This window comes from Eurosta solidaginis, chromosome 1 (assembly GCF_040869045.1).
Source record: "Eurosta solidaginis isolate ZX-2024a chromosome 1, ASM4086904v1, whole genome shotgun sequence".
Lineage (NCBI taxonomy): Eukaryota > Metazoa > Arthropoda > Insecta > Diptera > Tephritidae > Eurosta > Eurosta solidaginis.
The window spans coordinates 32,765,911-32,791,035 of record NC_090319.1 but is presented as its reverse complement, the minus strand read 5'-3'; the positions used below and the strand labels follow the sequence as shown (position 1 = coordinate 32,791,035).

Below are 25,125 nucleotides of genomic sequence, written 5' to 3'. Positions count from 1 at the left end.
TGAAGTATAAGTGTTATTGTGAAGTACTCTCGAAGTAGTCTAATAAAGCCCATTTTGCATTATTGAATATTTATTTATTTAGTCTATGAACACAAGTTCTTACAGAATACCAATGAAAAAATTATACAGCATACTATTAACAAAATTCTTACAGGCTACTAACAATTTTCGTACAATTAGAAAACAGGCTACAATTAAGAAATACAAAAATTTAACAAGTCAATGAAAAACTAGCACTTGCAGACTAATATAAAAGTATTGATAACTAAAAAACACACTTTAATAAATTAATAAAAACATTCTTCGACAAAGAGAAATCAAGCTCGATAAAATATGAGATCTTATTAAATTCACTCATAGCACGGGTAATTGGGGCATTTCTCGCATAATTCTTTCTACTATTAATGCCATAAAAAGCTTCTAAGTTCTCTTCTTGGAACATTAAAATTAATTTTCTCAGGAAGAGCAGCACAAACTGTATCCCCATGGATGATGCAATATAAAAAGGTCAAAGAAAGAATAGACCTTCTCGCTTCTAAAGGTTTAAGATTTAAAAGAAGTAAACGTGCATTATTTGAGGGAAGAGGGCTAGTAAATCTAAGTAATCGCAGACAGTATTTAAGAAAAACTTTTTGAACTCGCTCCATCCTGTTAATTGCAAACTGTTGGAACGGTCGCCAAATGATAGTGGCATACTCCAGATGAGATCATACAAATGAATTGTAGAGCAATTTAAGTGTATACGGGTAAGAGAACTCGGAACTATTACGCCGAATAAAACCAAGCATTGCCTACGATTTGGCTATAATAAAGTTTATATGGCTGTTGAAAGAAAATTTGGTATCGTAAACCACACCAAGGTCCTTAATTTTATCAACAGTCTGCAGTGGATTGTTATCAATGGTATATGAACTATTAAACTTAAAGCGCAATTTAGAGTAGGTTACGTGAAAGCATTTTCTAATATTTAAAGAAAGGTGCGATCTAACGCACCAGGAATGGAGACTATTAAATTCACACTGAAGTTCGAACATATCACGCGAAGAATTTATAATGGAGAAAACTTTAAGATCATCAGCGTACAAGAGAAACCTAGCATATGAAAAGCAAGCGCTGATGTCGTTGATGAACAGGACAAAGAGCTGGGGCCAAGAATACTGCCTTGCGGAACGTCGGAAATATTGGAGTTTTTTATTCAACAGTTTAGCGATTCGAACGTTAGCATAAGGTTTGGAATAAGAGGAATTTCTCAAAATTCGTTACACCATGATTAAACTAGCTCTAAGGGCTGTTTTCACCATCTTCACGTTAGTCTCTTATCTATATGTTATCGAAGTTCTCATTTTCACCATGCTAAATGAAGCATGGACTGTCAGTTAGGTGTAAGATAATAGTGTAAACAAAAGTCAGTTGTTTTTTTTTGATTTTTGTTAATTTACGATAAATTTTCGTGATTTGTTCTACAAAATATTCACATATAGATTTAATCAGGAGTGGTCGCCCTGCGTTGGTAAAAATAAAAATGTCGAATGGAGCTATCCGAAGGATTTCTGTCCTTTGGTTAATTTTCAACTTAACTAGAGATGATGAAAACGGCCCTAAGTGTAAACCAAGAGATCCATATTTGTGCGTGTCTATTTAAAGAATTCTCAATTATTCCTTGCCTTCAGTTATCGTTCGAATCACTGAACTGTCGAATAAATAAACCCAAATGTTATGTATACATAATGATCCATATACTATCATAGCATACATATACTATCGTAGCAAAACTTCGTGTAATTCACATATAATGTGATAAAATCAAACTGAATGATTATTTCCCAGACTATGCTACTTATATAGCACTTAGTTAGTTTCACCACAACTCTTCTTCCAGGGTCTAGATCTTTCTCGAACGGCCTTCCCGAATAGTTGCTTATTTACTTCTCGTTTCTGTATCCCATATCCGTTTCGGCTATATGCAAGTAGACCTGTAGTTTATGTAATGTCACATGCACACTTTGCTGCTGTTTAAATGTGTGAGTAATGTCGTCAGCACTTGTTGCTGATGTGTTTTTGTGTGAGTAATATATGTTGTCTCATCTGCTTACACTGCTGGTATAATTGTGTAGCATTTATTTACTATCGGCATGGTGATGTGTCGGAATTGCTAATATTCGCCACAAATATGTGTTCCTCTCATTACTTCTTCATTAACGACCCTGTAAGAACACAGTCGGTTAGGTACCAGTGATAACAATGACAATATCCACCTTGGTGTGGGGCGGATGTTACAATCATCTTCATTCCCTGTAGAGATGCATACAGCTCACTTTTTATATATAACATTTTGTAAAACACAAAAAACCTGATTATTTAGTAAATAATATACCTAGAATTTTGAAATTTTATATTTGGACTGATATTAAGATTATTGATAAAAATTTGGATAATTTTGTGAAAATTGGCATGGCACCGCCCACTTGTGATAAAATCAATTTTACAAATATTATTAATCATAAATCAAAAGCCTTTTAACCTATCATAACAAAATTCGGATGCGCGCTTGCCGTTACTGTAAGGAATTCTTCGAAGAAAAATTAACGAAATCGGAGACCCAGGCCTACTTTTATATAAAAGTTTTTTAAAGGGGTCGCGGACGAATAAAATAAGCTATAACTTTATATCAATTATATTTCTTTTCTCAAGTGAAATTATTTAAAATGGGCGTATCACCGCCGCTTTTATTACTAAGCAATTTTCTATGTTTCGGGAGCCATAACTCGAAGAAAGGTTAACGGATCATAGTAAGATTGGGTGCACATATTTTCCTTAAAGCAGCAAATATTTCTAGTAAAAATGGACGGGATCGGTTAAATACCACGGCCACTTTAGATGTTTAAAAGGGCCGTAGACTAGAATAATAAGCTATGTCTTAGCGAAATATAGTTTTGTATCAATGATATTGTAGAAGGAAATTGGGAGACGCTTGTTTAAATGGGCGGTGCCACGTGTTATTGAGAAAATAATTTATCTGAAATGAATTGTACAATTGAAGGTTACGTTGAGTATATAATGTTCGGTTACACTCGAACTTAGACACCCTTACTTGTTATTTTCATATACACTTTGCTTGGCGAATAAACAATCGTCATAGTCATGGAAATCTTCTTCAGCGATTCATTATATTGCATGCTTTAAAGTTTAAACAATACAAAGCATAGCCAGATGCCAGAAAGTTGGTTCTCACGCCTTCATATGCTCACAATATTTATGTATTACAGACATCATACAAACATACACATATATATGGTTATAAGTAAGGATGCTAGTCGAGTTACAATTTAATTTTTAATTATATGCCAAATCTGAAACAATGCAATTTATGCTTTTCGATAATGCACGCCATGCGACAACGGTAATATCTAAAGAAAATTTCAGGCATGCTTAACCAACGAACCGATATCATTTCGTTACGATAATTAACGTTAATAAACGAAACAAAGTCATTTCGTTTCGTTTATTAACGTTAAAAACGTCAAATTAACGAAATGATTTCGTTTCGTTTTCTGCCATATCAAAACGGAATCAAATCGTTTATGTTCATTATTAATTTCAAACTATGCTGGCAAAGCTGATTGATGGCGGAGTCATTAAAGGTGAAAGCAATAGCCAAGCTGATTGCAACTTTTCTCATGAATTTTGACAGTACGAACATTTCTCAGAGTGTTTTTGACATTACCACCAACGAATTACACAAACAAATTATATGGAGTTTGTGTGTGTATGTGCGCTCGTTGTTACCACCTTACGGCTTCACCATGGCTATAGCATTGCCAGCACAATTCAAACATAAAGTATCACGTTTTTGTTAACGTTTTTAACGTTAACGAAAGCTTTTCGTTTCGGTTAAAAACGAGATATAATTTATCTTGATAATTTCTTTATCGATAATATTTCGAAGTGTTTCAACGGAAACGGTGGAAATTTTTTGATAAACGATTAGCTTAACGTTAAGGTGCATCCCTGGAAAATTTATAGATATATTTATGAATGTGTTTTAATGTTAGCCAGAGTATGCTATAAATGCCAGATGTTTGAAGTGTGTTTTCTGCACAAAACTTTACTGCTAGCTCCAGCTATCAATTTTTTTCGGTTGATTCGACCAATTTACGTATCCGTATTGAGGCTAGTATTAGCAATTTCGACACATCACTCTGCGCGCTCTGCGCACACATATAAACGGGCACCAAAGAGCGCATATGACGTTAGGCAAACTACACACATATGCGCAGAAGGCAACAATGAATATGAGATGCAGAGAGATGAGAAAAGTAAAAAAACTGTTCGGGAAACTTTGACTGTGTTATCAAAAGCATGACGGAACGATACAAGGTGGCAGCATGGTGACATACATACAAACATAAATAAAAATTCCATGTACTTTGTTTTTGATGGGCAAATGTCAAAATCGTACTGCGCCGAAAGTTGATGTATCAAATCAAATAAAAAAAGTTTATAATCAGCTGTTCCGTGCTGCCACCTTGTATCGTTGCGCCATGATCAAAAGTATTATGATCGTAGTCGTGGTGGTTTTAGCTGGAGACATTGGTGCTTTATCGGTAACCGTATCGGTAACCTTATAACAGCTAATTCGACCAATCTTATGAGAATCAATGCAATCGATTATTGGTGCCGCTAAGGTCGTAACCGTATCGTAGCCAACCAATTGGGTTTTGGTTTACCGTCGTAACGATAAACAGCTGATTACGTTAGGGATACGGATACAGCGATACGACATACGGCACCAATGACTCCGGCTTTAAGCTGGAATTTTTTTTAATCCATTATATTAGGACAACAAAAAAATGTCTATTAATATCTAAAAAATGTCGTTTGACCAATCTGCTCTTCTATAAAATATAAAACATGATATTTGAAGTTAAAATTGTTTAAATCAAAAAAATCTTAAATTCGTATTTAACAGGATAGAAGTAGAAATATTGAAGACGAACAAACAACCGCTGTGATAGCTGAATGGTTATAGCAGCGGCGCCTAAACGTTGCCGATGAAGGAATTTAGCAGTTCCCGAAATGGATCTATACAGCGATCTTTTGCAGTTGTCTAAATATTTTTGTTGTTAATCAGCTGTTGATTTCCATTTGTTTGTTGTTTACAAGCCACTAATGCGTGTTGGTGGTTTATTTGCTAATTAATACAGTTAGCAGTAATTAATTAGTGTTAATTTATGAGCTACACTACACATATTCGTACTTATGTATGTATGTGTGCGTAAGCGTTTGAGTTGAATGCGTTAATAACTGCTTAAGGTAGCAACAAAATCATTCGACTTGTTATTTTCGAAGTGTTGATAAGTTGCACTGCCTACTTTCGTACTCTATATCTAAGCTTGTTAATCGTAGCTTTCCTTTATACCCATATTTAAAAATTATAATGACTGTTAGTTATTGGGCAAGCAATTGGAGATGTAACATTTCTTAACTAAATTTTGAATGAAAAAATTATAATTCCTCTTCATACTTTAAAATTAATAAATTTAATTTGTAAATTTATACAGTAGTCTAAATTCATTCTCGAGAAAAATTGCAGAATATGAGGAGTAAAGGGGAGAGGGAGAGCGAGAGAGGGAGGGAAACAAGAGAGAAATTTTAAAATGTCAAGTATCGGAGAAATATTTGAAAGGTTAAACAAATTGAAGGCAAAGTTACAAAGGGAGCGGGAGATGGAGAGGGAGTGGGAGAAGAGAGAGAGAGAGGGACAGAAATGGCAAAAGAATAGAAATAGGAAAAATAATAGGAATTGGAAAAGAAATAGGAATAAGAATACGAATGTGAATGGGAATAGGAATAGGAATAGGAAAAGTAATAGGAATAGGAATAGGAATAAGAATAGGAATAGGTTCAGGAATAGGAATAGGAATAGGAATAGGAATAGGAATAGGAATAGGAATGGGAACAGGAATAGGAATGGGAACAGTAATAGGAATAGGAATAGGAATAGGAATATGAATAGGAATAGGAATAAGAATACGAATAGGAATAGGAATAGGAATGGGAATAGGAATAGTAATAGGAATATGAAAAGGAATAAGAATACGAATGGGAATAGGAATACGAATAGTAATAGGATAGGAAAAGGAATAGTAATAGGAATGTCCACGTTTTGACCTATATCTCAAGACCCTAGAAATTTTAAAAAATTTTTTTTTGCTAAAAACCTTCCCCTATTTGATCCCTATAATATGAAAAAAATGAACGAATAAAATTGGCCTCGTATCGGCCCCAAAACATGGACAGGAACGAACATCATGTCATTTTTATACATATAGATTTGAATTGTTTGGGCGCGCGTGAATTGGATGCTGACGTTTTGTATATACCCGCGAAGGGTATAGGCGACTAAAATACCAAACTGATTCAAGGGGTTGTGTAGCGTAACCCTTTTAAGGAGTTGCCAGCGCAATTTATAGCTTCTCCAACCCAATTGTCAACCTCGCCTACCCGTGGCGAATCCTGTTTCTTTAGCAGCCGGGGATCTGGTGACCCCAATTCCCTCATGGATCTAGGAAGGGCGGGATAGCCTAGAAGGTTTCATGTGGTCACACTAAATTGATATGGTCGGGCAAGTACCTTAATGGTGCTTGTTACCGGAACGTACCGGATCTACATCCGGTAAAGGACCATCGACATTGATAACACTCTCCGAAACCTTCGCTAAAACAGCAACAACAACAAAGTTCAAAGCTTATGGGTCAATTTCTTAAAAAAAAATTTTTTTTGGATTTCCAAAAAAAATTGTAACTCGTTGTGTATCAAAACTTAATCTTAATCCAGTTATTAGTTCCTGTTGCTATTAAAAGACTATAATAGTTAAATTCAAATGGGTTTAATTTCCGGGCAAAGCGACATCAAAAATTTTTTAATTAGTGTTTTCAATTCGAAACATTTTTCTAAGCGGGGTCGGTGATTTGGCAAACACTCCGAGTGTATTTTTGCTATGAAAAGCTTCTCATTGAAAACTCATTGGCATTGCATAAGTTAAACTTTTGCGTTTGGACCAAGTGCAGAAAATCTCCGTTTTTGGTCCACTTCAGAGAGGCACACATTTCCAGTTCACGTTCCCACGATAGCCGTGAGAATTTTTATAAGACTTTGACTCTCATCTCCTTCAAAATTTGGTCGAAAATTTTTACCATTGCACCATTAGCGAAACTAGGAGTTCCGATTTTCAGTAGCATTTTACTAGCTTCACACATTCTATTCAAGAAGGAATCCACTTGGTGTGCCATTGACCAAATATTGTCTTACTTCTTTGCTAACCAGTCCATCTACTATCTTACTCTGGAAATCACAGAAAACGTGTGGCAGTCTTAACAGCTATGTATAACCCCTACTTTTTGTTCAGTATTTAAGAACTTCTTAAGAGTCACGCCATTTAGATGGGGGAATCTCTACCGTACCAGAGCGTCGCATAGAATTGAGAGAATGTGAGCCGACGTTTCATACTCCAGCTCATAAAAGCGACATATTTGTGTATCGGATAGATTTAACTTACTTAGGTGATATCGTAGACCACGTTCGTAGGTCCCCCGTGCTAAGAAGAATGAGTTTGGCTTATACCATGGGGCAGTATAAACAACTCCGAAGTATAAACAATTTGGCCTATTAGGCCTAGACCCTCACCTGTTGCTGGCTCCGCCATGTCTGATAGATTGCAGTCTCCAAATCTAACTTAAATGGAGTTGGTGGAAACGGCCCTTAGAGTTCTGACCTGTCGGAATCTTTGGAAATTGTTTGATTATATCTAAACGGGATGCTGGAAAGAGATATTGCGAGATGCATCCGGTTTATACTTTTGTCTGATAGGCACACAAATTTGAACATTTTACAGAGCTTTTCGAGCAAGTCACGCATGAAATACTTTTTTTTTTTTTTTTTTTTTTTGTAATGAAGTACTATTATTATTTACATACATAAATTTTAAGATAAACATTTTGTCTTCTCTTCAGTATTCAATATGTAGTATCTAATGGTATTTTTTTTTCTTTCCTTTTTCGTCTTCACACAGCTATATAACTCCAGCAACCGCACCCAACACCAATGGCACAACTAGTCGTATTTATCCCTCAGCTAACGGACAGGTGTATCGGTTACATCCGGCCACAAATGTGACGAATATTACAACAGCGCAAGCAAATGGTGTTAACGCAGCGGCCAGCAATAACCAACCGAACAACAATAACAATATGAATAATAATTGCGGTATGGATGCTGTAGATGGTCATAACAATGAAGCAGGTGGTGGTAATACCTCGTCAAGTGGATTTTCGCAAAGGTTACGTGATTTGGCTAAATCTGCAGGACTTCTGTCATTAAAGTCACGCCAACCGCTTAAACCGGTGATAAAGACACGCGGCTCACCAGGTCCTGAGTTTCCGAAGAAGGTTACATTCAGCGCATTTACAACAGTGCAGGTGGTGTAAAAATAAAACGAAAAGCGGCATCAGGAAGTAAAAATTTTAAAGCCATACAAATATTTTTTAAACAAATAGTAAATATGTATGTATGTAGTCCATGTAAATTTTATGAAAAATTTTAAGTTTAAAATTTTTAAATTTGTCTTAAAATTGTAAAAATACAATCTAAGCACCTAATTATGTAAAACGGTGCAACATCGCTTTCATTATTTTTCAACACTAAATAAACCAAATGAATAAACTAATACAAAACTTGAAAAACTTCTGAAAAACGTCTTTCATAAGCTAGAAAAAGAAGATAAACTTTCTGCCAATTCTAAAGGGGTCGGGTTCAAAATTGGTCGAAATGGGATGGAATACCCCATATATAGATTAATAATATTGTAACGAGTTTTGGGAAATTCCACTTATTCCAAACCTTCTGCTAACGTTGGAATCGCTAAATTGTGGAATAAATCACTCCAATATTTAGTATTGCAAACTGGTCTTTATTAAGATTACTTTGAGAGTAGTACTTCACAATTATACTTCACAACCAATAGCGTGTTTAAGTCAAAACTGATTAATCATGCCTCAGCTTGCGCTGCTTTTCTACTCTCGGTTTCCTCGTTCACCCATTTCTCCTAAGGTCTACTAATTTCGCGAACTTCGTGCTTGGTTACCAGCCATATATATGTATATTTGTAGTTTGTAGCCATATGCGTGTGTATATGTGAGTACTGCTTCGGCTGATGATTGCATGGGTTTGTGAATATCTCTCCGTTGCCTTGTATGTATGTGCGTAAATAATGATTGATTTGTTTACGTACATACGAGTGGCTGCTTAGTATCACTTAGTTATGCTAATATTCGTCAAAATATATTTGAAAAAACATCAGTTATTAAAATCGAGGACAAAATGGGGAACTTATATATGGGAAAATGTGATATCTTTTTTTTTAACAGGGTGTCGAAATTTTTGTATTTTAAAATTCTTCCAAGGTAAGAGTTCAATTTCATGGAAAAGTTTTCGACTTTTTTGCTCACCTGTGTCGTGGTACATATTAAACGGCTTTAAACTTATAAAGTGTTGTAAAAAGTAGTAAAACCCTAAAATATATTAAAAACCTAAAAAAGATGTTAACGTTTTCAATTTGCTTTGAATAAATGTAATTTTGTAAAAATATTACCCTTCTTCGATCTGTTTCCTTCTTTACAAAAACTAGTTTTAAAAATTATCCAAGACTTTATCGTCACCCTGCATGCATTTATGTGCTTGATATCCAATTATGTTTATAATTTAATATGTACGTTAGGGTGGCCCTTATTTTCCAAAATATCCCAGTTCTCGATCTCACAAAGAGTAAACGTTTCCATTGTGAAAAGCCGGCACATAAGATTTTTTGATGCAGCATAGTGCGCTGACAGATGAATAGATAGCATGTTTTTACATGGAGAGTGACCAATAGTGCATCACCAGTGCCATCGGGCATGAAAAAGTAGCCAACTACCAACTTTTGTTGCTAGCAAAACATAATAAGAAGAATTTAAGATGTGTTTCGGTTCTTAGTGCTTCCAAACTTTGCAAGTGTAATTATTTTTTCCACTCGTTGGTACTTTTCTAACATTTTTTACAATTAAAAACAACACATGAGTAGAAGAAAAAGACGTATATTTCTATTATAATGGGAATGTTTATAACAGTGAAAGAGGAATTTGGTATGTGAATGGGCAAGCCGAAGTAAAGTTCAAGTGCTAAGTCTGAAGTTCTTTTATATTTACAAATGCACCATCTTGCGCGGCTATAAAGGAATATGGACACGTGAAATTGTTCAAATTCATTCTTTTGCAGGACTTCAAACTCCTAGCGCAGCCTCTAAAAGCTTTTGAGCTTTTTACTTTTCTATTTGGTTCTTAATTTAAATATGCGATATACTGTCCCAAAGGCAGTCATTCAAGGTATATGTGGGAGGGACGCAACGAATTAAATGGGTTTACACTGAAATTACAGCCCTTGGCCGGGAAATATCCCAAGTCGCTCCGATACATAGAACCGGCTGCCTTGGGAAGCGAAAGGCATATGTCTTCTTTATCTGGTGTTTACCAACTTCGAATTTTCGTTTTTATACGGGCATTTCCCAAATAGACACTCGTTATTCAAACCACATCTGAAAAAAGAATTTTTTAATTTTTCCTACAAATTGGCGTCACAAGACCCACGTGTTTTAAGCCGACTCCCAACGGCATCTGCAAGGCAGATGAGTTTTCACTGAGAAGCTTTTTATGGTAGACATTCACTTGGAGTGTTTGCCAAATCACTGCCGAAGGGCTACCCCGCTTACAAACACTTTTTTCTAATTGCAAAAACTTGTTTCTATACTTTTGATATTGCTTTTCTCGGGAATTGAGCCCAGGATCTTCGGGGTCGTAGACGGAGCACGCTACCACCACACCACGGTGGCCACTGATTCAGATATCATTCGTATTGTAACGAATATTAGTAACACTAAGTGATACTCACATCACTAATCTGATACTAAGTAAATGAAGCCACAACAACAATAAAGCAAGCTGCCACACTACTATGTAAAAAATTAATCATCATGTACCTACACACATACATAAAAGCAGCAGAGAGATACTCACAAACGCTTTTTCATCATCAGCTACTACTTCGCTCACATATACACACGCATATGGTTACACACTACAAATCCACGCGCGTATGGCTGGTGACCAGGTGGAGGATTCTAGAAGAAGAAACGTCTAGACATTTGGGCACAGAGTATTAAAGCAGCAGAAGCTGAGTAGTCCATAATGAGTTTGATTTAAGCACGCTATCAGTTGCGAAGTGAAGTTTAATTGCAAAGTACTTTCAAAGTAGTCTAATAAAGACCATTTTGTAATACAGAATATTGGAGTGTTTTATTCAACAGTTTAGCGATAGCAACGTTAGTAGAAGGTGTAAAATAAGCAGAGTTTCCCTAAATTCGTTACAGTATGTTTTTATTTGAATAAATTACTACTTTTTTGGGAACTATTTAATTGGCTTAATGGCAAAAGAATAATGTTCCTTTTTTCATACGCGTTTCGGCACAGTTAAGCACCCTCTTCAGGGGGCCTAGAATATTTGACAATAAATATAAAAAAATATCAAAATCGAAGATATAATACAAAAATCATGTGGAAAATCCAACTTCACTTTTTGAAGGGTGCCGTTAACTTTTTTTTGCTTTTTGATTGTACTTGTTTAAGTAAGATATGTACGTCTACGGCGAAAATTCAGATGAATTCAGTACCAGGTGTTGTCATCCCTACAGCTGATTGCTTCTTCTTGATTATTTTCCATACAACGCCTTCTTACAACAATATGTCAGTTAATCGAAATCAATGCAAACTTCCTTTTGACTTGACATTATTGTGCTCGGCGAATTAGTTGAGTTCGTTTTCCATATTTTAGCCTTCAGAAAATAACTTTTTTAATATTTATTTAGTATTTCTAATTGACGTTGGAGCCAGCTAAGATATTTAATTTAACCTATGAAAACAAATATATGATAGGCATAGTTATGAGTTGTTTTTTGTTTGTTGTTATTTATTGAAATAAAAATAATAAAATCATCGAAAGGCGGTTGAATACTACGCTAACGTCTTAAGACTTTCTTACTTTAAAGAGATTACACCAAACGGAAACGACATCAAACAAAAATTTTGCTAGAAAAAATATTTTTCATACAATTTTGTAGGGATGCAGGAAAATTCGATCTGATTCTAAATAAATTTTCCCGGGACGTAGTACAACAAAATTAAATAAAAATGTGAAAAGGATCAGCAGTAAAAAATTATTCAGAACTGAGCTTATACTTTTCTTAGTTTTGCTATGAAAAAAAAATAAAATTAATTATTGTTATTATCATAGGACGTTTAAAGAGAAAAATGTGCCATTTTCAAGGCACCAATAAAAAAATGTTCAGTTGTGGAAGTATGTAAACTTATAATATAACGCAATATAAATTTGTGTTCTAAGCTAATGGAATTTTTTTTTAATTAAATTTTTTTCTGAGCTTTAATGATCCTTTAACTATACTTTGCAAATTTATTAGAACAAATATGGGGTTAAGAAATTTAGATGTAAGAAATTATTTTATTCGATTATTTAATTTTTTTTTTTATTTTGACAAGACTTGAAAAGATGCTCTTTTTTTGCCTATTTTGCAAGCCAAAACTTTAATTCAAAAATCTAGATGGTAGGAATTTGTTTATTTGAGTTTGGTCTTTCTTCAGATTTAACAAATTTGTGTTACTGCATTTTATAAAAGAAAAATTCAATTTTAAAATAAAAAATTTATTTCTTCATTGGAGATTTATCTTCAAAAATGTTATTTTTTTGCAAAAGAAGGAAAGAAAGAAATTTTGCAAAAAGATTTGTTTTGATTTTGATAAGATTTTTAAAAAAAAAATTATTTGCAATTTTTTTTTTTTATTAAAAACATTTATTTGAGCTCGAGGCCACACAAATATATATATCAAAATTTCAAAAACCGATTTTGATTTTGCATATACAATATTTATTGTTGTCGATATTTCGGCCTCAGTTTGAAATCATCTTCAGGAACATATGATTGTTGCTTATCGATGCAAATTTTGTAAAACTAAAATTCCAACAAAAATCTAGATGGTGGTAATGTTTGTAGGCTTTAACTATCATAACTTACATACATACATATATTTTTTAATATATCAATTCAAATTTGAGTTTCAATTTTTAACTAAAAAATTAAATTTTAAATTTAACTTATTTTTAAATCAAATATTTGACCTTAATTCAAAAATTAAAAAGTAAAAGTAGAATCGAAGTATAATTTTTTTAAGCACCGCCCTCTTGCGTCATAAGTTGAAATCAAAATTTTAACGAAGTCGATCGAGCTGTTTTCTGAGTAAAATTTTAAGTTTCATTCTTAGCTTAAAAAATAATTACACTATAGAAAATAATAAATACATTTTTTTTTATTATTAATATTTATTATTTAAAAAATTATATCAAATATGATATTTTATTTTTGATTTGAAAACTGAAGTAAAATATTGTTTTTGATTAAGATACACAGGTAATATTTTAACTGTTTTAAAGTAAAAGCCAAACTTTAACTCTTAATTAAAAAATATTTTTTGTCAACCTTAATTTCTTACTGTTAAACTGAAGCGAAATTTTAACTTGAATTTTTTTAAATTTAAACTTTTTATTTTAAATGAAAAAGCACATTTTTTACCTTTCGAAAAAAATCGAATTTTAACTCTTATTTTTGATTTAAAAACTTAAGTCAAAATTTTTCTTTTTTTCTTTTAAACGTAGTACAATTTTAACATTTATTTTTGGCTAAAATTTAAAGTCAAATTTTGACTATGATTTTTTATTTACATCATTTTCAGATTTTATTTATTCGTAAAAAAAATATAAAATAATAATCTTTTTATTCGAAATTTGAGTTAAATTTAAGTTAAATTGACTGCGGAATTAAAATAGAAGTCAAAGTTTTACTTTTTAAACAAATAACCAAAATCCAATCTTATTATTTATACGCAAGTAAAACAATCAAAGTAAAATTCTGTCCTTTCTTTTAGATTTCACTTTTTTCGACATAAAAAGTATTACTTAAATTTTATTTCATTTTACTCAAACGTCAAATTCTAGTATTTTTACAAGTTGTGTTTTAACACTCGTTGCGTAAAAACGGTTTGAACCCTCATATATATCTAAAATTTTTTTATTTGGAGCAAGTCGTACTTTACCATTTAAAAAAAAAAATTGTTTCATCTTACTACATAATGCGAATGAACCGAAATGTTATTATTCATTGCATTAATTTACTTTCGATAAATTAATGCTTAATGAGCGAATAAAGGAGACACATTTAAAGTATAAGCAAGAACAACTTAAGTATACATAAACCATAATTTTTATAGCTTTAATTTGTTCGCATTTCTTCCTAAAAATCCCGATAAGAATTGAGCATGCAAATGTAACAACAATGTCGTGATCTCGATATTTATCTGGATCAATTATGGACCCACAGAGTGCTCATTCTTATTCTTTCTAGCAGTAATGACTTAAGCAAATACAATCTGTCACCGTCGCGACGCACGCCATACCACTGACAGCACGTAGATGGCGTGAAGATACATTACAACTGACATAAACATCTTTATTGACAACAAATTGTAGATTTCAAAATAATAGTCAACTAATAGCATTGTTTACTATATAGTTTGGCAACTTAAATAGAGGTTATGTTGCGAATAGAGTGAAAGGCAGTGGACTAGGCAGTCGAATGTCATATAATGAAGGAATGGTGCTCGGAGTTTTTTCAAAGTTAAAAAAAAAATGATAAACACTTTAATAAAAATAAAACTATTGTTTTAATAACAACAAAAACGCCTTATATATTCTATATACATAAATTCGCAAGGATTATCTCACTTTAAAATTTGAGTTAAATAATCTAAAGTTTTTTTGTTGAAACTTGAGTCGAGAACTGTGCGTGTGGATGTGCGAATTTTCACCGATCAGCTGTTAGTTGCGCTACTTGGTAAAATTTACAATGACTAATAGCATCCCTTAATTTTAAACACCAATATTTCACAGACGCGTACTATAAATGGCAACAAACAAAAAGCCACATGTGTTTGAAGTAGATTTGTCACGAATATTCGGCAACTATTTGGTATTCGGCCTATTCGGCCACTTTTTTGCTATTCGGTATTCGGACGAATAGTACGTATTATTCGGCCGAATACCGAATACCAAATCATGTAAAAAAGACACGCTATATTACTCAAAATTATGTACTTATTTCCAAATTACAACACTTTAGTATTTAAAATTGATCAGTGGTAAGTTATGTTAGATAAAAATAAGCTTTTCATCATTTTTGGGTAGTACACGATTATGCTTTTCATCGTAAATGTTACCAGCATCAGAAAATAAGGTCTCACTATACACGCTACTTCCAGGAGAAGAAAGATAAACTTTAGCAAACTTTTAAACTTTGCCACAGCATTCTTCTCCACGTCCTCCTCATCATTAGCATTTCGCATATTATCTGTAGCGACTTCCTCAAAGCAGGTCCAGAAACTGTCGTGTATTTCAGTAGCCCTATCATTTTCATTCAGGTTTCTTTTCTTACGAATTGGAGAAGAATCGTCATCGGTACTATTTTCAGAGCTTCTAGAAGAATTTTTTGTCTTGCTCTTTCTGCTTGAACAAATCTTAGGAAACACGGTTTGAAGCGAGGATCCAGAAAAGCAGCAACCAGATATTTGTTTTTTTCATCGAAGCTGAATCGCCTTTCAAACTCGCCTTGCAGTGAAGATCTCATTGTTACTAAATTTGGTACTTTCTCAGCTGTCTCTGCTTTCCCAGATATTTTAATAAATTTACTGCATGTGGAATCACTTCAGAGATGCAACAGATACCTGAGCTCGTTATTTTTGTAATCTCTTCGAATGGTTTGAGGAGTTTGATACATTGTTCCAATAGTTCCCATTGTCAGATTTATTAAAGTTTCATGATCTGTTATGTACAAGCAGGAAAACAGGTGTCCACTTGTCTTAATCCAGTTAACGCGCCTCGACAAGCATGTATTTCGTGCCGAGTATTCGGCGGCCGAATATTCTGCACTTCGGCCGACAGCGTTGCCGAATATTCGGTATTCGGCCAATTCACTATTCGTGGCATCTCTAGTTTGAAGTACATATGGAAAAAGTAGAAAATTGTCAAAGTATAACGGATGCGACGACTGATACACGGCCTATCGGTGTTTACCACAAATCACACACAGAAGATTGCGCATTCACGGGTTCAAAATTGCTTCGTTCTGCGCATCTAAGTCATACTTGACTGCTTGAGCGAATGAAAGAAAGAGAGAAAAAAACAAGAGCTAAAGGAAAATGACATAAAAATTGCCCATAAAAAACAGCTGATCTTTTGTTTACTTGCGCAATGAGCAATCTTAAGTGTTTGATTTGTGGGTGTTTATCAATAAAATAAACACAGCCAACTTTGTTGGCAGTTTCTTCTTTATCCGCTAAGTAAGTGAGGTATTTTATCTGTTTAATCCATTACAGATATATGCACGAGCGTGGCTGACATTAACAATTTTTTGCAATCGACACCCTATACATATTTACTTAAAGTCTAACAAATTATAAAGGCCGTGAGGTATCCACATCATAACATATTTGAATTGGAAACGCACTTAAGTAAAAAGAGAAAATGAACACTTATGCTGAAACGGTATTGCACATTCCATGCAAAAAACTTATAACAACAGTCAATGTCATCCCTGGTATTTGGTTGACTGTGTTCTTACAGGGTCATTGTTCAAGAAAAACCCCCCGTGTCCCAATGGGCAGTGATCCAGATTCGGATAAAGATGTAGCTACAAATGAAAGAACAAATTGATGCACATAAATCACATTGCTCGCGTTCCAATGAAGAGTGATCCAGATACGGATAGAAATTTCCGTATGTAATTAATATGGATCATATTGTTGTTGCATTTGCATGTTAAATTTCTATCCGTATCTGGATCACGCCTCATTGGAACGCAACAACTGTGATTGAATTTATATGTCACATTTGTTTGGGAAATGGATCACTGTCGCTGGAACGCGGGGAGAGTGAGACTCACATATATTTCTTGACAAATCCAGTGCTCCCCTGTGCAAGTTTGCAAAAAAATCTTTACAAAAATGTAGCCGAAAGTGTAAAAGTTTTCTTGAGAGCTGAATATTTATTGACATACGAAATCTTTCTTGAGCATTTCTTTCACGTAATTTTTTTTTTTTTTTTATGGAAATTTTTATGCCGTCAAGTCACACGCTTATGTCCACTTAAGCTGTTGTTGCTTGATGATCGCTGAAGTTTTTAATTATGAATTTGTTAAGAAATCATTCAAACAGTGACTTTTCATCACTGCTTTTCTAATCGAGTAAGATACGACTTCGAAATTAATACATTTCCGCATTCATTGTTTTTTTTGTACATATACACATATACATATAATTTAAGAGCGATCACTTATTCTAAGAAAAGTGTCATTATTTGGGATTAGTCAACCAATATCATATATAAAAAAATTCAAGGTTCGATCCGAGCTCACGGCCAGAACAATCTTTTTTTTTTCTAATGATAATTATTGCTATTTTTTTAATTTTTCTAAATTTGAAAAATTGTATTTTGTTTTTGGAATAGTAAGTAGAAAAAAAAAAATATTATTGTTCTGGTCTTGAGCTCGAATCGAACCTTGAATCATTTATCAATAGGCCGATAAAAAACAAAAACAATTGTAAAAAAAAACTAATTTTCGCAGAGGACTTGAAAATAAAATGTGTACTTTATATGAAAATATAAAAACTCGTGTAAGTTTGTACTATGTATATAATTTTACAAAATTGTGTAATCAAATGTTTATATATAGTATAGTATAGTATTATTGTTAATTTTCTAGTAAACAAATAATAAACAAAAAATGCACAATTATATTGATTTTTTTTAAGAATAATAAAAAATGTATAACAATCTATATAATAGTTAACACACATATGCGTCTACATATTTTGAATAAATATTCAAGCAGTGCTTTTGTACTATTTTTCACAAGTTATGCTTTAGTTAAATTATTTTGACTTATTGTTTTATATATATACTAGCAGACCCGGCAGACGTTGTTCTGCCCTAAATTTAGTATATCTGCATACGTTTTAATAAGCTTTTTCCGTCTAAATCTGCCCTTGCCCCTCTAAACTTTTTCCTAATCTTTGTATTCACTCCTCCCTCCGTATTTTTCGCTTCATCTATCTCCATCTTCGTCTCATTCTATCTCTTTCTCAGTGTCCTTCTCTCTTTTCTCTTCTCTCAAGTTTTTCTCATTTTTCTTCATATCTTATTGCCAGCCCCAGAGGGTGGTATGTATTTTGTTCCAGTCCCAGTCCCAGTCCCACTCCCAGTCTCAGTCTCAGTCCCAGTCCTAATCCCAGTCCCAGTCCGTCTCTGGTCTACTTCCCGGAAAAAAGCATCGTAAATACTAATATAGGCAAATTTATATACAAAATTTCAGGCAAATCGAATAGGACGTATGTAAATAGGTATGTGGGTATTATTAATACATGACTTTATTTAGGATTCGCATGCATATTTATCAGTTTTGCCAGGTTGATGCGACTAAATCGAATATCACAATGAAAATTACTTAAAAGCTCTCAGCAACAGCTTTCATTTGATATTCAAAATACACACATTCTAGGGGTATCCGGGTCCACGTTTTGGCCTATATCTCGAGACCCTAGTCACCAGTAGGTATGAAAACTACCCTGTAGTAAGCACTCATCAACAGTTTTCCTTTGATATCCATATTGTATAAACATTGTCTCGAGGTATCCGTGTCCACGTTTTTGCTTATATCTCGAGACCCTAGTTACCAATAGGTATGAAAACTACCCTGTACTAAAGCACTCATCAGCAGCTTTCATTTGATATCCATATTGTATAAACACATTCTAGGGGTACCCGGGTCCACGTTTTGGCCTATATCTCGAGACTCTAGCTACCAATAGGTATGAAAACCACCCTGTACTAAAGCACTCATCAGCAGCTTTCATTTGATATCCATATTGTATAAACACATTCTAGGGGTACCCGGGTCCACGTTTTGGCCTATATCTCGAGACCCTAGTTACCAATAGGTATGAAAACTACCCTGTACTAAAGCACTCATCAACAGCTTTCATTTGATATCCATATTGTATAAACACGTTTTAGGGGTGCCCGGGTCCATGTTTTGGCCTATATCTCGAGACGCTAGTCACCCAGGGGTACGAAAAATACCCAGTGTCAAAGTACTCATACACAGCTTCCATTTGATACCCATATTGTACAAACACTTCCTGGAGTTACCCGGGTCCATGTTTTGGCCCATATCTCGAGACCCTAGTCACCCGGTATCAAAGTACTCATTATATAAACCTTCCCTGTAGAAAAATACATATATATACCAATTTTCATAATAATCGGTCCAGTAGTTTTTGAGTTAATCGATGACATACATACAAACATTCATTTCTATATATATACATAGATTTCCCGGCAAGTATTCGAATTTTTCTCACCTTTTAAACCTTCCCTAGGCCTCCACGAATAATTCAAGACCAAGATAAGATAAATCCGTTCAGCCGTTCTCGAGTTTTAGCGAGACTAACGAACAGCAATTCATTTTTATATATATAGATATACATATGTATATATATTTGTTAATATAAAAAAAAAATAGTTTATTTGAGTTTAACAATATATAAATAAACTCATTCCCACTCAGCATTTAGATGATTAAATTTTCAATTTCCCCACATATAAATACAATTTGATTACTCTTCCTGACTAAATAATGAGTTATCATACAATTGAACAAAAGAAATAATCAAATATGAATACTTTTGATGATCAAAAACTGAAAAGCATTTTTCGATCGCTTTTTGGAATCATTTTTGAAGTCCTTTTATGATTAAATTTTAATATTTCATAAAAACCAACAAAAAACTAATTAAATATGCTTACCTCTGATGATCAAAAACTGAATATAGTTTTTCAATCACATTTTGGAATCATATTTGAATCAAATGTGTTTACTTTAGGCGATCAAAAATTTATAATCATTTTTCAATAAGCTTTCTGAATGTTTTCTGACTATATTTGTTGACTGAATAATGAGTTTTATACTTGTTAAAACTTTAATTTGCATTGAAATTCTTATTTTTTTCACATACACACATTTTTTCAATCATGAAGTTCAGAAAAAATATGTATATAAAATTTTTATTATTAAGACATTCTTCAAGACAATGTAATGCAAATGCTGCTCGTGCCCGAAGATTTCCCCAACCATTTCTCCACCTTCGGCTTCCCAGAAAATACATAATAGTTGGACAATACAAAAGTTGTGAGCTATTTGACCAGGTAAGTGAAACTATATTGACATATGTATCTGGATATGTCTTCAACATCCCGTGCCGTATCGTATTTTAAGATATTGACGATCATACCTGATGTTGGATGTTGTAGTCGCAGGTGTATATAGGTCAAGTTTGTTTGCGAGTGACCTGTGGTTCAAATAGCTCACTTCCGCATGCTTTCTTCCCCTGATGAAATAAGATTATTATGTAGTATCTTATTTTGAGTGAGATATGAAGAATAAATGCATCATAATCGCGTTCAAAACAAAAATCTCAACCAAACCGATTGAAATATGTTCACTAATATGATCAGAAAATGATTGTGAAAAGTAGTCACATATTACTCTAAAACAATTAAAGCTCAATTTTACAATGATATCAAATATGAATAAAAAGCGTTTCGAAATATAAATCATAAATGATTATTCAAGAATAATCACATTTATGGTACATTTTTCTCGCGACGATACGTTAATTTTCGAACAGAAAATGCTTTTAAATTTGAACGTTTTTAATCATCTTGGGGTATGATATTTGAATATTTGTTGATCAAAATTTTCAAAAAATGCTGGCTGGTTTAATGTACTTTTTTTTTTTTTTATATCGAAAAAAATGCTAAAAGCCTGTTTAGGTTGATCGATTTCGTAATCAATATTTTGGTTGATAATGAAACTTGAATGAGGTAAGCGGGTTTGAATTAACTGATGCAACAAAGTTGGTAGGCAGCGAACTTTAAAAATTCTTTTTTGTTTTTAGAAAGCTGCGTTTTTTACGGTTGTACACTCATACAAATGAAAATATATGTATTCAATATAATTATATTTGCCTGGAAAAAATTTGTGTACGAATTTTTCCTTTTTTTCAAATTTTGTTAAAAATTTTATTTTTTCTTTGTGTCTGGGTCGATCAATGTTGATTCGGTAATCACTTTTTTGAAATCAGTTTTTCTCAGTAACGCAAATTAATTCCGAAATTGATCAAGGCCAACAAACACCCTTATTTAGGACGTCATAAAATAAATAACCAAAAATTAGGACAATTGTTTTACGACTTAAGATATATCACCTCTTTTATACTAAAATTCGTAGACCAACAAATATCCATACTCAAAACAATTTAAAAATATTACAATATTAAATATGGCGAAAAGAATTTACTAGCTTGAACAAAATTGGTGAAAACTGTATAATACTATTGTGGATTAATGTAGTTATACCATAGATGGGCAGTTTATATTACCATGCAAATTTAATTAAAATATTCGAACAGAATTCAACATCAAGCCACATACTTTGCTTCGCTTCTTTGGCATCCTTGAAACTGGAAAGGAAATTCCATATACAGCTACGTTTCCAGAAACTCATTTTGCAGCACGCAATTACATTTTTATGACCAAAAATGTAATATTTGAATTTGTCAATTTTTTTTTATAGCAAAAAATCGATTTAATGAAATCGTAAGTATTTGAATTATGACAGTCAATTACATGCTACGTTGAAATCGAATACCAAAACTTTTTTTGTTCGAAAAAAAAACTATTTCAAATGGAATAACTCGGTTAATTTGTTTTTGGTTTCCAATTTAAATTTTTTTTAAGCGTGCAGAAAAACTTTGAAGCTTTGGAAATAAAGCCTTTAATCCCCTTACTTATGTTTAATGTATTTTCTCAAATTGGAGAATCGATGGAAAAGTTAATTTTTCGGAAAAGTTTAATACCTATGGAACTATGTAAGGCATCTAATACCGAAAATCGTTTGCAACCCCGGAATTCAAGGATTTAAAAATGACAATCTAGAGATCACGGGGCTTTTCAAAATCACCCAGAGGCGGTTACCTTGAAGTTTGGGTTCAAAGTTATTATGTAACGTATAACAAAATTGCCTGATGATGATTACGTTGGCGGTTTTCGAAATGGTACCATCGCAATATGCCAGTAAATGTTTCTTTCTTACTTTTCAGTTTCTCTGAGAAAAACATAATAATTGAATATTCATAAATTGATTAAAATGTAAAGAACCGGAAGTTGTTAAACCAAGAGCAAATTTATTTTTATGGATTTTTCATGGTAATGAAAACTGTCCATATATGATGTACTCAAAATAGATATTATATATTTGTACCTAAAACATTTGGGGCTTACACATGACCCTGATTATCAGCTTATCTGCTTATGTGTTTAAATTTATTACACAGTTTACAAAAACAAAATAAACCTTATACCAATTTCACACCGCGAGTTAATGAAATAAGCAGTCCAGTTTATTACATTAAAGCCCTTATTGAACTACAACTTCCATGCAAAATATATATTTCTAATTATCTCATTATTGCTTTATTGAATGCCTGAATGGAGTCAACAATTTAGAACGTTTTGCTTGATGGGTGGGATTTCATTGTCAATGTAATGAGAATCAAAAGTAAACTATTTTTTATAATTTACAAAAAATATAAAAACAGCAAACAAATTTTAATTTGCATATTATTTTGATTGTCTTTGTAGTTAAGGAGGAAACGGCTGCATTTTTTTTTTTTGTAGAAGCGCAATGTTTTTTTGGGGCTGCTGACAGATGTTTGCTTAATGAAGCACGTGGCCCTGTGTGAAAGGGAAAACTTAACTATTTAATTTAACAAAATTGTGAATCCATGAACTTTCTGTGTGAAATTGGTAGTACCTATTAGGCGAAATAATGTTTAAGCAGATAACTTGACAATGACGTGAGGTGAATACCCCTATTGTCTTCAGATCCAAAAGCGTAAAAATGCAATTTTTAATTACATATATTATTTTTTCTGTATACATATGTATATATGTATTTTGTACGTATAGACCTTAATTCTTTGGTAGTACTTAATGCTGATACTGAAGCAAGTTCGAAAAACTTATTTAATTTTTAGTTTTAGTTGTCACGGTTATTTAATCTTACACAATACATTTTAAGTATGAATGTTTGTAAATAAATCATGTGAAATTGAAAAATTAATGAATATGATTGTAAGTATGAGCAATGAAAAACAAAGAAAACGAGTGTGTTTTAGTTAAAACAAATTTAGAACTTTGCAACTAAGTAAACCACAAAGTCTCAAGCAGATGAAGATGAAACTAGCATTAACACTTCTGGTCGAATGAAACAGTAATAGCTCACTTCGGATGAAATAGTAAGACCTAGTTTACATATCGACGACTGCTATCTCAACAGACGTTTCGAAAACGCCCAATCTCAGAAAACGTTTTAACAGCGATCTATTTTAAAATTCGGTTGAATAACGCCCTACCTCAGAATTTTTTTCATAAACACCCCAGCTAATGTCAAAATGTCTTGAATTCGAGCCCAGATAGGGCGTTTTTCAACCATTTTCTGAGATAGGGCGTTTTCGAAATAGCAGCCGAGATATGGTGATATTCCACTCAGCAGTCGATATAACGAGACTACTTTCGAACGCGGCCGCCGTGGTGTGATGGTAGCGTGATCCGCCTACCACACCGAAGATCCTGGGCTCACGCCCCGGGCAAAGCAACATCAAAAATTATAAAATAAGTTTTTTCAATTAGAAGAAAATTTTTTAAAGCGGGGTCGCCCCTCGGCAGTATTTGGCAAGCACTCCGAGTGTATTTCTGCCATGAAAAGCTTCAGAGCGAAAACTCATCTGCCTTGCAGATGCCGTAGGAAGAAAAGCTTGGCCTAAAATCTCTTCGGAGGTTATCGCGCCTTATATTTCTTTTTTTTATTTTTACTTTCATTTTCGAAACTTAACTCTCATGGCTAATCAAATAACTAACTAGATTTCCATTATATTCCTTTCTATAATCGGTAATTAGAACTATCTTTAGGGTGAAATCTCTAAATGGAAGCACACCATAAAAGGGAAACGTGAAAACGTTCAGCTTATAATCCTCGTGTTACAATGAAACGTGAACCAGATACGGATAGAGGTTAAACATGCAAATGCAACAACAATGTGATCATTTGGTCATATGGTTTATATTGTTGTTGCATTTGCATGTTAAATCCAAGGCGAATTCATTACAGGTGGTGTTATCCCAGCAGCTGATTGCTTCTTTTTGAAAATTTTCCATACAAAGCCTCAAGGCAAGGCGAATTCAGTAGAGGTGGTGTTATCCCAAGAGTTGATTGCTTCTTCTTGATAATTTTCCATACAAAGTCTTGTACAACAAAATGTCAGTTAATCGAAATCTATGAAAATTTTCTTTTGACTTGGCATTCTTCGGCACGGCGAATTGTTTGAATTCGCTTTGCCACCACCTGGTATGGATTCGCCTTGCCAAGCCTTGTACAACGAAATGCCAGTTACAGCCTGATTCTAATGTGGTAACAACTTTCTTCACCACCGCAACTTTCTTCATGTGGTAACTTTTGTACCCTTTTGGTATTCTGCCCACGAAAGTAGCCGGATAATTGTTTACCCACAAAAGTAGGTGGTTACATCGAAATAACCACACAACAGCTGTTGTCTAGAAAAAGGCAAAACTGAAAAATAAAGAATTGTGAGCGCAAATAAGTAAACATAATAGTAAAAAAGCGTTGCCTCTTGCTATACATATTTGTTTCATGTACTTTCACAGTATATATTACAATATAGCTATGTAAAAACGTATGCATGTATGCACATATGTATATACACATCGTCCCGTTTATTCGTT

The 25,125-nt window shown here is 33.3% G+C and overlaps 1 protein-coding gene across 7 annotated transcripts in view; it reads left to right on the top strand.

The window, feature by feature from the left end:
• The window catches only part of LOC137251091 (uncharacterized protein DDB_G0288805), a 263,301-nt gene extending 249,340 nt beyond the window's left edge, over positions 1-13,961 (top strand). For all 7 annotated transcript variants that reach the window (XM_067785107.1, XM_067785078.1, XM_067785139.1 and 4 more), the window contains exon 3: positions 8,072-13,961. In XM_067785107.1, coding sequence (XP_067641208.1) covers positions 8,072-8,486 — 415 coding nt within the window. In that variant the 3' untranslated portion in view covers positions 8,487-13,961. The remainder of the gene's footprint in view (positions 1-8,071) is intronic.
• Positions 13,962-25,125: the final 11,164 nt, after the last annotated feature.